Source organism: Cyrtonyx montezumae, unplaced genomic scaffold (assembly GCF_038088225.1).
Source record: "Cyrtonyx montezumae isolate F1298 unplaced genomic scaffold, pur_monq_1.0 scaffold_7, whole genome shotgun sequence".
Taxonomy (NCBI): Eukaryota; Metazoa; Chordata; class Aves; order Galliformes; family Odontophoridae; genus Cyrtonyx; species Cyrtonyx montezumae.
Window position 1 is genome coordinate 7117444 of NW_027072078.1, and position 14911 is coordinate 7132354.

Here is a 14911-nt window from a genome sequence, read left to right on the forward strand (position 1 = left end):
GCAGCACCGAATGAGAAGGCATCTTGTCACCTTCAGTTACTGTAATGTCATTTAGTGAAGATTATCGCCTCGCAATCCCCTCGAGGACCAGCTAGGCACTGCACCGCAGGGCAGCAGCCCCTCCTCCTTCACGGCCGCGGCGCGCGCACTCCCCTCATGACTGCTCCCCAGCGCGCATGCGCACCCGCGGCGGCCATTTTGGCGCATGCGCTGTATCCGGCCGGAAGTTATTGGCGAGGAGGCGTAGGGGTCGCGCGTGGGGCGATGTCGCGGCGGGAGGAGGAGGAGGAGAGCGCTGATCTGCGCCGTAAGGAGGAGCTGGCTCGGAAGGTGAGTTTGGAGCAGCAAGAGGCGCGGCCTCGGGGCTCCTCACCGCGGGGAGGAGGGTGGTGGTGAAGCCTGCTAGGTGTGGTGTGCTGAGGAGGGGGCCGGCTGGAGGCTGCGCTGCGTTGTGGCCCGCACTGAGTGCCTGCGGAGCAGCTTCTAAACAGCTGGAAGTACGTGCAAGCTGTAACTCAGCCACACAGTCCAACGAGTTGTAGGATGCTTGGAATAATGGGTATTCGAATACCTTTTTCATTCCTGTGTCCACTTTCACTTTAGTGGACTGTTCAGAGAACGCTGATGTATATTCCTCTAGCTGTCTTTAAAATAGGAGTAAAGGTTTTCACTTCCAGGATTGCAGCGCCGTGGTTGTTAATAATTAAATTGATAAGTGTCTTTTGTCTTTCAGATTAAAGAACAGAAAGTTGTAGTTGATGAGCTTTCTAATTTGAAGAAGAACAGGGTAAATACCTACAGATTTTCTTTTGGCTTTCATTTTAGCATCAGATTAATTTGTAAAGACACGAGGGCAAACAAAATCATGGAACAAATGTGTTGTCTTCAGTTGGTGCACTAAAGGTTCTGATGCAGATGTGGTCTGCTGTCAAAGTGTTTTAGCTCCCCACAGAACTTGACGGTTTAAACTTGTGCAGTATGACACAGTGTGATTTTGGAAGATTTACTTTTTGGTTTAGCTGGATTTTTACATTATGATGTTTGGGGGGTCAGATTATGTTGTAAAATCTTCATAATTTTCATGTGTATATGATACGGAGTAAAATGTGATCCCTCAGGTATGAGGAAAAGAAAAATGCAGAATGGTTGTGGGTTGATCCTGAAATGATTTGGGTGCAACGTGAGAGTGTTGCTTGTAGCAGAGTAAAGTAGCCTTCTGACAAAAAAGAGAAGGGTATCTCGGTGGACCTACATGAATTTCTGCTGCAGTGATGTTGCCTACGTATGTTACTTCTACTTAATGCAGAATTGCTTTTATTTTACAGAAGGTTTATAGGCAGCAACCCAATAGCAACATATTCTTCCTTGCAGACCGAACAGAAACACTGTCTCAATGCAAAAGTAAGTTTGCAGTGCAAAAGATAATAGTTTAACTGTTTAAAAGCTCTCTTTGTAGCTGTTATGGTTTTCAAAGTTGTTGTAAAGTGGAAAAGCTGGTAACTGCATGTTAAATGCCAAGTGGGCTTCAGATGTGCCTGTTTTTCTGGGTGGGATAAATGTGGTTTCCACTTGATTGATATGTGTGGTGAAAAATCAAGTGCTGAAGATACAGGAGGGAGTCCTCCCACAGGGGAGTTCTTAGTGCCCTTTGGGAAGCTGTATATGCTCGGTTCCCCTCCTTTTTTTAATGATTAACACTAAAAATTGAGTGGAACAAGTACGAAATATATAATGACAAACTAAACTGGAAGGGAAGCTAGAAATCCTGTGGTAGTTGAAAGAATGAATTTGTGGGATTATCAAGGTAAGGGAATGGAAGATTAAGAGATGTGATTGAACAAAGGTGTTAGAAATTTAAAAGTATAAATTTACTTTCTGGAGTGAACAGTTTCTAGTATCTTTTTTGATTGGGATTTACAGCGTTGATACATTCTAATAAGAAAAGTGAATAGCCAAATGTCTAAATCATACTGATTATGTAGACAGTAATTGACCTTTCCTTTGTTATTAAATGTGCAGTATGGATTTCCTTGAGGTGGAAAAGATCATAATCTTTGTTTAATTGAAGACAGATAGGCTGCACTGAGCTATGTTTATGTCAATCTTGTTTAGCACGTGTTTCTTACTTCTGTGTTCCTGTTTCTAATTGAACAAGTAACTAATGCTACTCGTTTACTCATTACTCTTGTATTTTTATCACACAGATAAGCTAGATGAATTAAAGAAAGCACATCAGGAGTTGGAAAATTCAGAGAAGACTAAAGTCAAGAAATAATCCATCTGAATTCACTGCGACCATGTGTGGTATTTGTTGTGTTGTTGCCTTTTCTGGACAGCGTGCTATTGGTGATTACTTCAATGAAGATGTGCACTGCCGTCTTAGAAGAAGAGGACCAGACAGTAGCCAACAGTTGATAAAAACTGTATCTGAGCCATCCTATGAGTGTCTTTTTTCTGGCCACGTGCTTCACCTGAGGGGACTGATGACTCCTCAGCCTCTGGAAGATATCCATCACAATATTTTTCTTTGGAATGGAGAAATTTTCAACGGAGTGCATGTAGGAGATTCAGAGAATGACACTGAAGTTATGTTTCGTCATCTTGCACTATGCAGTAGTGCAGCTGACATTTTATCTCTCTTTTCATCACTTCGGGGTCCGTGGTCTTTTATTTATTATCAAGCATCAGGGCACAGCTTATGGTTTGGTAGAGATTATTTTGGTCGTCGAAGTTTGCTTTGGCAATTTGGTAATGCGAGTGATAGTGCTTTCTGTCTCACATCTGTGAGTGCGAATTTGGAATCTTGTAATCAATGTCAAGAAGTCCCAGCATCTGGAATTTTCAAAATTGATCTCAAAGATGGTGCAGCAACTAAATCATTGTCCTTAACATTGTTTCCGTGGAAGTACAGTTGCACGGAGAAAACAGAAGAAATGTTCACTGATGTTGTGGATCACATTTCAAAAGACTTACCGAATCATGTCACTCTTGCGATGAATGAGTCAAAGCTATGTCTCAGGGCACCAGTAATCCCCTTAAACAGAACAACTCCTGAAGCCTCAGTTGAGCATGCAAGCACTGATAGTAGCAACACTAGTCCCGTGGTTTCCATAGACACTCTTGAGGGATATCTTGCAGAGGAGCACAGGAGAAAACTAGTCCATCAGTTTATTGACATTTTAGACGAAGCGGTGAAGAGACGAGTTTTATTACTCTTAAGAGATGAAGATCAGGGAACAAGAGGAGTTGAAGGTGTTTCTCCTAGGAAAGCTCACGTTGCAGTGCTCTTCTCTGGTGGCATTGATTCTATGGTTATTGCAGCCCTTGCTGATCGACATGTTCCTCTGGAGGAACCGATTGATCTTCTCAATGTGGCTTTCATGACAAAAGGTCAAACTAAGCAAACAGGTACCACTAAAAACTGTATCGACCAGGAGGTGCAGCTTGATTTGTACCGTGGTCAAGAAAATCATAAAAATCTTAGTGCTAAAATGGGTGATGATTTATCTTGCTTTGATGTTCCTGACAGGATTACTGGTAGGGCAGGACTGAAAGAATTAGAGGCCCTTAACCCTTCAAGAACCTGGAACTTTGTGGAAATTAATGTTACACTAAAGGAATTGAAAGAACTGAGACGACAGCGCATCAGTCACTTAATTTATCCACTGGATACAGTGTTGGATGACAGCATTGGCTGTGCAATCTGGTTTGCTTCCAGAGGAGAGGGTTACCTTAGTAAGGAAGGAAAAATGAAACCATATAAAAGTCCTGCAAAGGTACTGATTATTTCATATATTGTTTTGTTTTCTTTCCTACACTTGATTTGTGAATATGAAAACAGTTCTGTTTCAGAAATTAGCAGGGGTCTTTAATATTCACAAGGCTTCTGAAATTCAGTGGCAGAATAGTTTTATACTGGTAATCTTTGTAATTCTGCGGTTAAAGCCTGCATTCAGTTCTTTGGCCATGTGAAGGGCTTTTCAATAAGCAGTAGTTACTAGGGAATAAGTCAGTGCCTATCATTCTCAGTGTCTTAACTCAGTAGTAGCTAAGTGCTATTGACCCAATTGAATAAATAGATAAATTTAGTATATTCTTCAGGCACATGATTTATGTGAGGAAGTAGCTACTAACAGTGACAGAAAAGATAACTACTTGCAATCTTCTGTCTCTACAGTCTGAATGACTGTTCAAACTACAAAGGGTAATTCTTTCTTTCTTGTACCTTTTTGTCACATGTCTAGTTCTGAGATCCACTATGAGGCTTCTTGATATTAAGGAAGATTTTTTTCTGTTTTTGTAGGTTGTGCTTACAGGAATTGGAGCAGATGAACAGCTTGCTGGCTATTCCCGACACCGTGTTTGCTTCAGAAAACATGGCCCAGAAGGCCTGAATAAAGAACTTGAAATGGAGCTAGGTCGCATTTCTTCTAGAAATCTTGGTAGAGATGACAGGATTATTGGTGATCATGGAAAAGAAGCCAGGTAGTATTAACATTCCTACCCGTGCAGTAAAAGCATGTGTCCCATCAGTGTCCCATGGGTTTCCTAGTCATTAAGTCAGAATGCTTAAAGAATTGGGATTTTGGAGTTCACTTCCTCCACACTAGCACTGATTGACTTGCATGGAAATTCCCTTAGTTGTTGTCAAATACAGAGGCTGCTTAAGTGTGTGAAAGGTTTTCTAAACCAATCTTTGTGCCTGACAGTGTTTTTCCAGGCGTGTTTGTAATCACACACTTTCATTTTAGCAAGTAGGTTTTTTGTTTGTTTTATAAAAAACTGGCATTTCTTGTTCTTTGCATGAGTTTAGTTTTGGAAACTTCTGGGCTTTTGAGTTTAACTGTAGTATGTTTTACCTGCTTTCAGACAAAATAACTGCTTTGGAGACTTCCCTCAGTACTGTGTCACTAATGTTTAAGGCACATCTATTTTTCCCAATGTCTTCAGGTTTCCTTTTATTGATGAAGACGTTGTTTCATTCCTCAATTCACTGCCCATCTCAGAAAAAGCAGACTTGACTTTACCTCGAGGAATTGGTGAGAAACTGATCCTGCGCCTTGGAGCCAAGGAGCTTGGCCTTAAAGCTGCAAGTATTTTGCCAAAAAGGGCTGTACAGTTTGGATCTCGGATTGCAAAACTGGAGAGCAACAATGAAAAAGGATACAACACATGCAGCAGACTGAAGTTATTTTAGTAGATGGATTATAAAGCTATATCTTAAGATATTATTTATCCTATATGTAAATGTAGTAAATCTTTGGGATTTTTAAAACTGTTTGGCTCGGTGTGTTTGTTTTTCACACTTAGGCATTATTACAGTCATCAGAATAATATACATAGATGTGTACTTGTAATAAACACATTATGAATGCTCCCTTAGGGGAGAAGGGAATGCTGCTCTTTGGAATAGAGGATAGCTGCAGGCTGGCATTTCTTCTCTCCCTTCCCTGACATAGAAAAATTCTCTGAGGAAAACTGACTTCCCTGTATGTTACCTTTGATAATTGGCAAGAATTATTCTATCACCTCTTTAAAGCAGCTAGAGATTGGATCTTTAATCTGAATAAACATGAACATAATTTAACTCTGTAGTAGTGTTATGGTACTCAGAAGTTGTGCCCTACCTAGGATTCCTAGAAAAAGTTGTGCTTTTTATGCCCAGGCATACTTTTGTACAAATTTATTCTTATCTAAAATAAGTTTTAATTTCTAGAAATAAAAAGTACATGAGAAATAATTTTGGAAGGGTTCTAGATAGTTTTAGGTGTTAGCCTTAAAAAGCAACCACATGTAGCAGAAATGCTAAGCTGTGGCTTGAGCAGTGATGGAGCACCTGGTGGGAAGGCAGGGCCAACCCAGGAGAGCTCAGGTGCAGACAATGCATCTGAGTAACTGGAAGGGGTGGATCCTGCCTCCAGACCTCATTTAAGGGTTGGCAGTGGAAGCAAGAGGGTTTTGTTGGAGATCTGCATACCTGAGGCCTTCTGAAGGTAAGCAGCTTCTTTCCTTTATTTCTGTGTCTGCTGCTGTTGGGTTTGAGCAAATCCTTGCTTGCTGTGGCCTGGATCTTGCTGCTCTGCTGTCACTTTTGTACTTTCTTTCACTTTATACCATGTAATTTGATTTTAGTGTTTTTCTTCTAAGATTAAGAAACCCATTAGACTTAGAGAGATGATGGCTAGTGGAATTTTGTCTGAATACCTCCAGCTCTTTAGATATGAAATATCACGGTACTTGTTTCTTCCACCTTACATTAACACAAAAATTGGATTAATTTTAATCAGGGCTGAACACGTAGCGGAAGTATAAGGCGTATGTACCCAAAGTGAAGCATATCAGGTTCTTTGTTGTTTTTATCAGTAAGTGTTTTGGCTGAGTTAACAACTGTACAGCTCAAACATATTTAATGGACATAAAACTTAATGATGGATTTTGTGCTTATTGAATTTGTTAAACCCTAAAAAACAGGGTGACTCATGAGATGACAGACACTGATCGTGTTCTATGCATTGTAGTCGTATCCTGATGGTTAGTATGGGGAGAAGACAAGGCCTAACTGTTCATGTATATGCAGTGTAGGGCTGCAAGACCTTTTTCTAGCGGATAACGTATTTGCAGAGCATTAGTAAGAACTACTTTACTTTTCCTAACACCCAGTGACTGAGGAACCTGTTACATTAACTATCCTGACTTCTCTATCTAAAAGAATAGATTTCTAGGCTTACCACTTCTGTATGTTCTGTTATTATTGGTGTGTCTGTCATACCACTTCAGCTTTAATTTCTGTTCCCAAAGCATGAACAAGGCTTGTGCAACTACTAGTAAATCATGCATTGTTTATTCTGTATTTTTCCAGTGTGAGTATACTAGAAATAGAAATATGGTGGTGTGTGTACTTGAATGCAGGCACATATTTGTAATTAAAAAAAGGACATTCCTGATTCCTTGTAGATGTAAGAAATTAATTTGCAGTTAAGAGTAACTGCCCTGGTAACTGTATCAAGAGTAGCTTTATAATTTCTGGACAGAAATTACATATGTATCAGTCTTCATTGTTCTGAGGAACAGTGAGTTGCAGGATGTATTATAAGAAGAAAGTTTTATTCTTTGATGGTCTTGAGATTCAGCCAATTATAATTTCATCAACTGTGTCCATTCCTTTCTGAATCTTCATTGAGTCAGTTCCATCATTAGTGATGGCTTTATCTTTGTAATTCTGAACTATATATACTGCACCTTTTTAATTGTAACTAAATCCTGCATCCATATGCAATTTGTATTCCAAACTGAATCAATGATTGACACTGGGGGAAGTTCCCAGCACTTGCAGTGGCCCATAATGTGTTTGTTATTGTAACCAATGCTTTGTGTCCTATCAAAACATCTACTGGAATAGCAATAAATCTCCAGGACTAAGTGGCTCACCACTAAGTGAGTAACAACCTAAGTACCAGCAGTGCTTCTTACAGCACCTGCAGTTTGAATGTATGAACAGATGACTTTGGAAGCTAGCATGAAATAATTTAGCTGCTAGTATTCTAATATGTACTTCTTTTGTACAAATATGTTATACAGTTGTATACGGTGATAGTGATTATGTTAATTGTCCAATAGGTGACTCTTGAAAAGTTATTCATCACTGCAAACTGTAGTAGAAATGCTAAGTCATGACCTGAAGCAGTGATGGAGCACCAAGTGGGAAGACAGGGACAACCAAGGGGAGCTCAGGTGAACACAATGCACCTGAGTAACTGGAAGAGGTGGAGTCAGGGCCCCCCCCTTCCCAGACCTCATTTAAGGGCTGGCAATGGAGGCAAAGGGATCTTGCTGGACATCCCTGCATACTTGAGGCCTTCCAAAGGTAAGCAGATTCTTTTCTTTGTTACTAAGTCCATGGTTACTACATTTGGGCACATTCTCACTTTTTTTTTTAAATTTTGTTGTGTGACCAATTGTTGTGTAAATTTGCATAGCATGTTTTGATTTGAAAGTAAGGATGAGAGCAGTATTTCTTCTATGTTTGTACATCCCCTGTGGAGAACTGGCTTGGGAAAGGAGGTTGTGTGTGCTTATCTTTGTAGCAGTGCGAACAAAACAGCATGTTCAGATCACTGAATTTTGAGAAGTAGTGCACCGTTGACCAGGCAACGATGAGGGAGTAAGTTTGCGGTGGAACCAGATGGCCCTGGTATGTGTGGGAAAAGAAGAACTAATTGGACACTACTTATCTTGCAAGGACAGAGCAAGAACCACTGCTTAACAATTATTCTAAAAATAGCATATGTTCAAGGGGTATAAAAGTATGTAACCTGCGCAATAAAGTTGGCTCAGCTGCATAATCACATTGATGTCTCTCTGAGTCCTTGCATCGGCATCTTAAGAAGATCGTTCCGGCGCGGCCGTGGTTCATCCTCCTGGGGTCACCGCAACATCTGGCGCCCGAACAGGGACCCTGAAGCCACTGCCGAGCTTGGGACGTGAGGAAGGTGACCGGTGCTTCACAGACGGTTGGCACTGCAGCATTCTAAACGACGTAAGTGTTGCGGTAGCTGGAAGCGGGGTCGCGACCTGCCCTCTGTGCCACCATGGAGTGGGAAGCTGCGGAGAAACTGCTTCTATGTATTCTCTCTAAGGGAGGCAAGCAGGCATCTCCAAAAGGCATTTCGGAGCTGATAAAATGGGCCCGAAAAAATGGACATTTATCAGAGGTTGCACTGATATTCAGTGTCTCTGAGTGGCGTGAGATTGGAAATTATATGTGGAACGCAGTTACAGAAGATAAAAAAGAGGGAAAACAATTAGTATCGCTAGGCCCAACCTGGCGGGCCATTATCAATAGCTTGAACCATATGCAGGCAGAGTGTCAGGTTGTAGCAGCGGCTGTCCAAGCCCTGTCTGCTCCCTCCACTCCAACTACATCTCCAACGACTACGATAAACCTGTTAGACTTTCCATCACCAGGCATAGGGCACCCCATTTGTTCAACAGCAGCCCAAGTAAAAGCGGCATTGGAATCTTCCTCTGTAGAGGGCAGAGAGGGGGCTCAGTCTGCTGAAATGACTGGTACTGAACGAGTAAAGGAGCAGGATAGCCCTGATTCGGAAGCGCTCAAACTAACTCGACGGGAAAGGACAAATTCTTCTGACTGTTCCCCATGCCCCCCCCCTCCACCCCCGCCGCCGCCCCTTAGCACGGAAAGCAGCTCCTGCCGGGACTCAATCTCGGATTCCAACCTCATCCCCGCCCGGGTAGCAGGGAACTCGACACGTTTTGCTGCACCCCTGCCTCCTTCCCCCCCCTCCACCCTGCGCCGTAGCCGCTCGCCGTCTCCTCCCCCCCCCTCCGCCCCGCGCCGTTGCCGCTCGTCGCTCCCCCCCACGCTCCCCCCGCAAGCTGCCCCTCTCCGCACCCCCCCCCCCTCCGCAAGTCGCTATCATGCCACCCTCGGAAACTGAGCCTGACGGAGAGACTCATACAGATCTGGCGCAGTTAGAAAAGGAGATGAAATCCCTAACAGAACGACTTCGGCAACTGGAGCTTAAGATTGCAACACCTGCAGCGCCGGGGTCTCAGATGGCCATTCCATCCGCTCCACTATTGCCGATACCACCGGCAGGGCCCCGGCCAGCAGTTTCTCGTAGGTCTGGAGTTATACGGGACGCGATATTAGATGGGGAATGGCAAGCAGCCTCCCGTGTACTGTGTCCAGTCATCTATGATCAGGCTGGTACGGCTCGATGGGAGTCGCACGACTGGAAGCTATTGCAGCAGGCGAGAAAGACTGTTACTGAATACGGTTTAAAATCTGAGGCGTCTAAACAAATTATTCAGTGGATTTTTACTGCAGATGTTTTGTTACCACTTGATATCAAAAATATTGCGCGTTTGCTACTAACCCCTTCTGAACTGCTTCTATTCAATCAGGAATGGGCAGATCGGGCAGGTAAAGTCACGGAGACAACTCGTCAGCCCAATGATCCCCTTTATGGTCTTACCACTGATATGCTGATAGGTGCTGGGCAGTACAGTAGTGGGGAGGTTCAGCTCACATTCCCAAGGAATTTTCATCAGTTATCTGCCCAACTAGCGCTAGAAGCTATTTTTGCTATACCAGCTGGAAAGAGAGAGCCAGCTTTCGTTTCTGTGCGCCAAGGGGTAACTGAGCCTTTTACACGTTTTGTTGATCGTATGTGGATTGCGATTCGTGATAGTGAATTACCAGAGGAGACAAAACAGCAATTATTTCGAGTCATGGTTCATGATAATGCTAATGCGGCTACCAAGTCAATTCTTGCGACCCTTCCACAAGGTGTGTCGGTAGAGGTTATGTTACAACGCATAGCGAGAACAGAACAGAGACAACAAGCATTACATATTGCCGCTGCTGTGCAAGCAGCAATAGGCAAAGGTGGGAAAGAATCACAAATTTGGGAAAACATTAAATGCTATAAGTGCGGATCGCTTGGACATATGAGGCGTCAGTGTACAAAACAGGTGTGGTGTGATAAATGTAACCAACCTACACACGATTCCAAAACCTGTAGGAAGCAGGGAAACGGAAAGTGCAGCGTGAAACCCCGTCACGCAGGGACACAAATATCAGGGTCAAGGGAACAGGATATCTCGATATCCACCATCCACAAACCCGAGGAAGCCTTGGAGTGGATGTGGCAATAGCAGTAGATGTTCATATAACAGATACACAGATGCAAAAAGTTTTATTTGATGCTGTGGGACCACTATCTACCACTTGTAAACTACATGCGATACTAATGGGACGGTCCTCTCTCGGAGTATCACATGTAGTTCTAATACCAGGGGTAATTGATGCTGATTATAAAGGGGTGATTAATGCTATGGTTTTTACAGTTAATGCTCCAGTCTTTATCCCTAAAGGGACTCGAATTGGGCAACTTATCTCCATTCCGGCCACTCCTCAGAATCCTGGAATGGACTGTGAGCGGTCAGGTGCTTTCCGTTCCACAGGGGCAACGGTCTGCTTAGTCACTGATCTAGGGGAGCGACCTACCATCAGTGTCACGTTATGCTATCAAAACAGATTCAGGTAACAGCATTACTCGATTCTGGGGCTGACATTTCGATTGTGGCAACAGACAAGTGGCCCTTGGATTGGCTGACAAAGGTAGTGACTGGAATTAGCAGGGTGGGCTGTGCAGCTGAAACTAAACAGGCTGTTAATCCTGTAACAGTAAAAATAGTACATGAGAGACCAGTGCCATGCTTGGTGCATGTAGCCCCTCTGCCTGGAGGATTACAAATGTTGGTTGGACGAGACATACTCAGTCAATTGGGTGTGCAACTAACAAATCAAAATTTAGGATAGTGGCCACTGTTGCGCCGCCACCAATTCCTCTTAGTTGGAAAACTAACAAGCCAGTACGGGTGGAACAGCGGCCTATGACAAAAGAGCGCATTGAAATAACACAACAATTGGTTCAAGAACAAATGATGGCAGGGCATATTCGTCCCTCTACAAGCCCCTGGAATACTCCAATCTTTGTAATCCTTAAAAAAAACTGGAAAATGGCGTTTGCTACATGATCTCCAAAAAAAAATTAATGATCAGATGGAGACTATGGTAACCTTACAACCTGGTATGCCATCCCTATGTATGTTGCCCAGAAATTGGCATATACTGACCATAGACCTTAAGGATTGCTTTTTTACGATTCCTATAGCAGAGCAAGATTGTAAACGTTTTGCCTTCTCAGTACCTGCCGTAAACAAAATGCAACCTGCACAGAGATACGAATGGGTTGTTTTGCCGCAAGGCATGAAAAATTCTCCAACACTGTGTCAACTTTTTGTAGCTACAGCGTTGGTACCAATCAGGCAGCAAAATCCCAATACTATTATCTATCATTATATGGATGATATCCTTTTTTGCCAGCAGGAATCATTACAAAACAATGGGAAAAAAATCATTGTTGAACATCTTAAGGAATTCGGCCTTAAGGTAGCTCCTGAGAAGGTTCAACGGTCAAGTCCTTATTTGTATCTTGGTTGGTCTTTGTCTGACGCAATGATTTGACCGCAAGTTGCAGAGCTGGATGTGAATGTACACAATGTAACTGATTTACAAACAGTTCTGGGCCATATACAGTGGTTACGACCTACAGTAGGAATTACGAATCGTCACTTAGAACCATTGGTACAATTACTTAGGAGAAAAAGGTCTGCCAATTCTAAAATTACCTTGACTAAGGAAGCTACTGATACATTGCAGGAAATCAGCAAAATAATCAAAGCAGGAATATCTTATCGGTATTGTCCAGACCTTAGGTTATTGGTTGTTATCTATGTCCAAAGTACTCATGCCTTTGCAGTTGTTCGTCAATGGCAAAAAGAAAAGGGGGATGTGGGGGATATTAGGCAGCAATGTCTACAATGTCCAAGAAGGATGCCATTGACAAACAAAGAGAAAGGCAATGACAGATTACCTATATCTAATAAGCTGAGAGAATATCATTCACCACAAAGGATTGCAGTGGCAGTTTCATATCAGTCAAGCTGATGCAAGACTGTTTGTACAAACATGTCCACAATGCAGTCATCATAATGGAGGTCTTGGTATAGGGATCCAACAACAGGAGAATGGTCTGGACCAGCCACACTAATCTTCTCCGGTAGGGTTTATTCTTGTGTTTCTACAGATCAGAATGGACCAATTTGGATTCCTGCTCGCTGTGTTCGCCCTTGGCATGACCAGAAATAACTACATTGCATGGATCAACGGGAAAACATGAGTACCTTACATGGATTCCGGCTTGATACCATTTGGCCTTATCTCAAGGCAGAAAATAGCATCCAACCCTCTTACGGACTGGGGTTGTGTGCTTCTTTCTTATTGTTTTTTTTCTTTTTTTTGCAGATTGTTGTACTTTTTGATAACTTATGTATGCCATAGTATGTGATGAAGAACAGCTGGATTAGCCATTGAATGGTATCTCACTAATAACACTGATCATGGTATGACAAAAATGGGTGATTTTTCTGTGTTACCAATGTAGCCTTAAGAATCAGAATTATTAGGCATTATCTAGGTTGTTGTGTGCTTTTTCTATTTTAGTAGTGAATCGAGTGTGAATTAGATAGGATTTGATGTTACTAATGTTGTAACCTATGGAAATAGCACTTTTAATGTATTTAGAACGCAGTTATGTTGTTAGCCTATCAATTAGCTCTTTTCTAATTTGTTAAAACAAACCTGAAAAAGAATCCCAGGCAAAGGAATGATCTTGGGAAGGAACAAAGTATTCTGATAGCATCAGGACAATTGATATTTATGACTGTAAATATTTTTAGATAGAGCTAATCTTGATAGTTTATTCTGCTTTGCAAACAGGTGTTCCTTTTGGATTCTGCATCATGCACTGGCCACGCATATGCAGTGTACAAATGGAAAAAACTTTGCAAACTCTGAGAAGAATTAAAATTGAAGGAAATCTGTGGTGGGTGAGAGAGGAAAAGTGCACCTTGAAGCAGGGGACGCCTTGCTAGCACTGCCTTTCGCATCCACCGCTGGTATGTTCCTTTTTTCTATTCTTTCTGGTGATCTGTCATTTCTTAAGGATTAATAGCTAAAAATACACCTTTTTAAGGAGTTTCTGCTTCGTGCTTGCTCCCATCTGAAAATAAATGTCTGCATGTGTCTGAGTGTATGTTGACTTAAACTTTAACCCCTTGTGCTACTCTGAATGTGCAGTCTGCTTGCTCCTGTTCTTAAGATGTCCTGTTTCTCAGATCCAGTATCTCCTGAAACAGCACCACTCGAGTTTTAATCACAGTCACCAAGTTAGGATGTTAGCTAGCAAAGGAAAATTATACCACCAGTGATGCTCTAGCAGATTTACCCACTGATATTGATTCTGTTTGACAGGCAACTTAACAAAGTTGTGCCACCACTGATCTTCCATTATTAACCAAAGGTATGATGGTGAAGATTTTAAGGGCACATGCTATATGAATCTTAGGGAACATTAGAAAACCACTATATCAAAGTATATAAAAATTAAAAGATTCTTCCTAATCAATTACTGAATCACATAGAATGATACCTTCAGGGACTCTTTTTCAGGTTGCAGGAACTTAAGCTGTAGGTAGAATATATGTTTGTTCTTTTGTTAATAAGTTTAATAGTATTTCTTGTCATTATGATATGATTGCCTTGTATCTTTTCTTACATTCAGCGTGTTAACTATTGAAACCTTGACTAAGTTGTGATAGCCTAAATGAACCTTTCAATGCTGTTACAAAGTTTTACACAAAACGAAGAGAGCTGAAGGTCAGGTGATTGGGATGCTGTGTACAAGGTGTAGTTATGTTACTAATGCGGTTTGTGATTTTGCAGTAAATTTATACTTGACATTGTAAAACACTTACTGTCCAAACTACTTTCTGCTGTTTTGTTAGCGCAAAAAGAAAAAGGGGGAATTGTGGAGAACTGGCTTGGGAAAGGAGGTTGTGTGTGCTTATCTTTGTAGCAGTGCGAACAAAACAGCATGTTCAGATCACTGAATTTTGAGAAGTAGTGCACCGTTGACCAGGCAACGATGAGGGAGTAAGTTTGCGGTGGAACCAGATGGCCCTGGTATGTGTGGGAAAAGAAGAACTAATTGGACACTACTTATCTTGCAAGGACAGAGCAAGAACCACTGCTTAACAATTATTCTAAAAATAGCATATGTTCAAGGGGTATAAAAGTATGTAACCTGCGCAATAAAGTTGGCTCAGCTGCATAATCACATTGATGTCTCTCTGAGTCCTTGCATCGGCATCTTAAGAAGATCGTTCCGGCGCGGCCGTGGTTCATCCTCCTGGGGTCACCGCAACAATCCCCCATCCGCAGAGCTTAGATACCAGTCTGCTTACAACCTGCTATGAGTAC

The 14911-nt window shown here is 42.1% G+C and overlaps 2 protein-coding genes across 2 annotated transcripts; both read left to right on the forward strand.

The window, feature by feature from the left end:
* The first annotated feature begins 229 nt into the window (after positions 1 to 229).
* ASDURF (ASNSD1 upstream open reading frame) lies at positions 230 to 2287 on the forward strand. The gene is made up of 4 exons (XM_065750405.1): positions 230 to 330; positions 734 to 787; positions 1326 to 1401; positions 2205 to 2287. Exons 1-4 carry the CDS (start codon positions 265 to 267, stop codon positions 2273 to 2275), a joined length of 267 nt encoding a protein of 88 aa, XP_065606477.1. The 5' UTR covers positions 230 to 264; the 3' UTR covers positions 2276 to 2287.
* A 10-nt stretch (positions 2288 to 2297) lies between these two features.
* On the forward strand, positions 2298 to 5335 carry ASNSD1 (asparagine synthetase domain containing 1). Its single transcript, XM_065750403.1, has 3 exons — positions 2298 to 3776; positions 4304 to 4485; positions 4951 to 5335. The coding sequence occupies exons 1-3, from the start codon at positions 2298 to 2300 to the stop codon at positions 5195 to 5197; spliced, it is 1908 nt and encodes a 635-aa protein (XP_065606475.1). The 3' UTR covers positions 5198 to 5335.
* The last annotated feature ends 9576 nt before the right edge of the window (positions 5336 to 14911 follow it).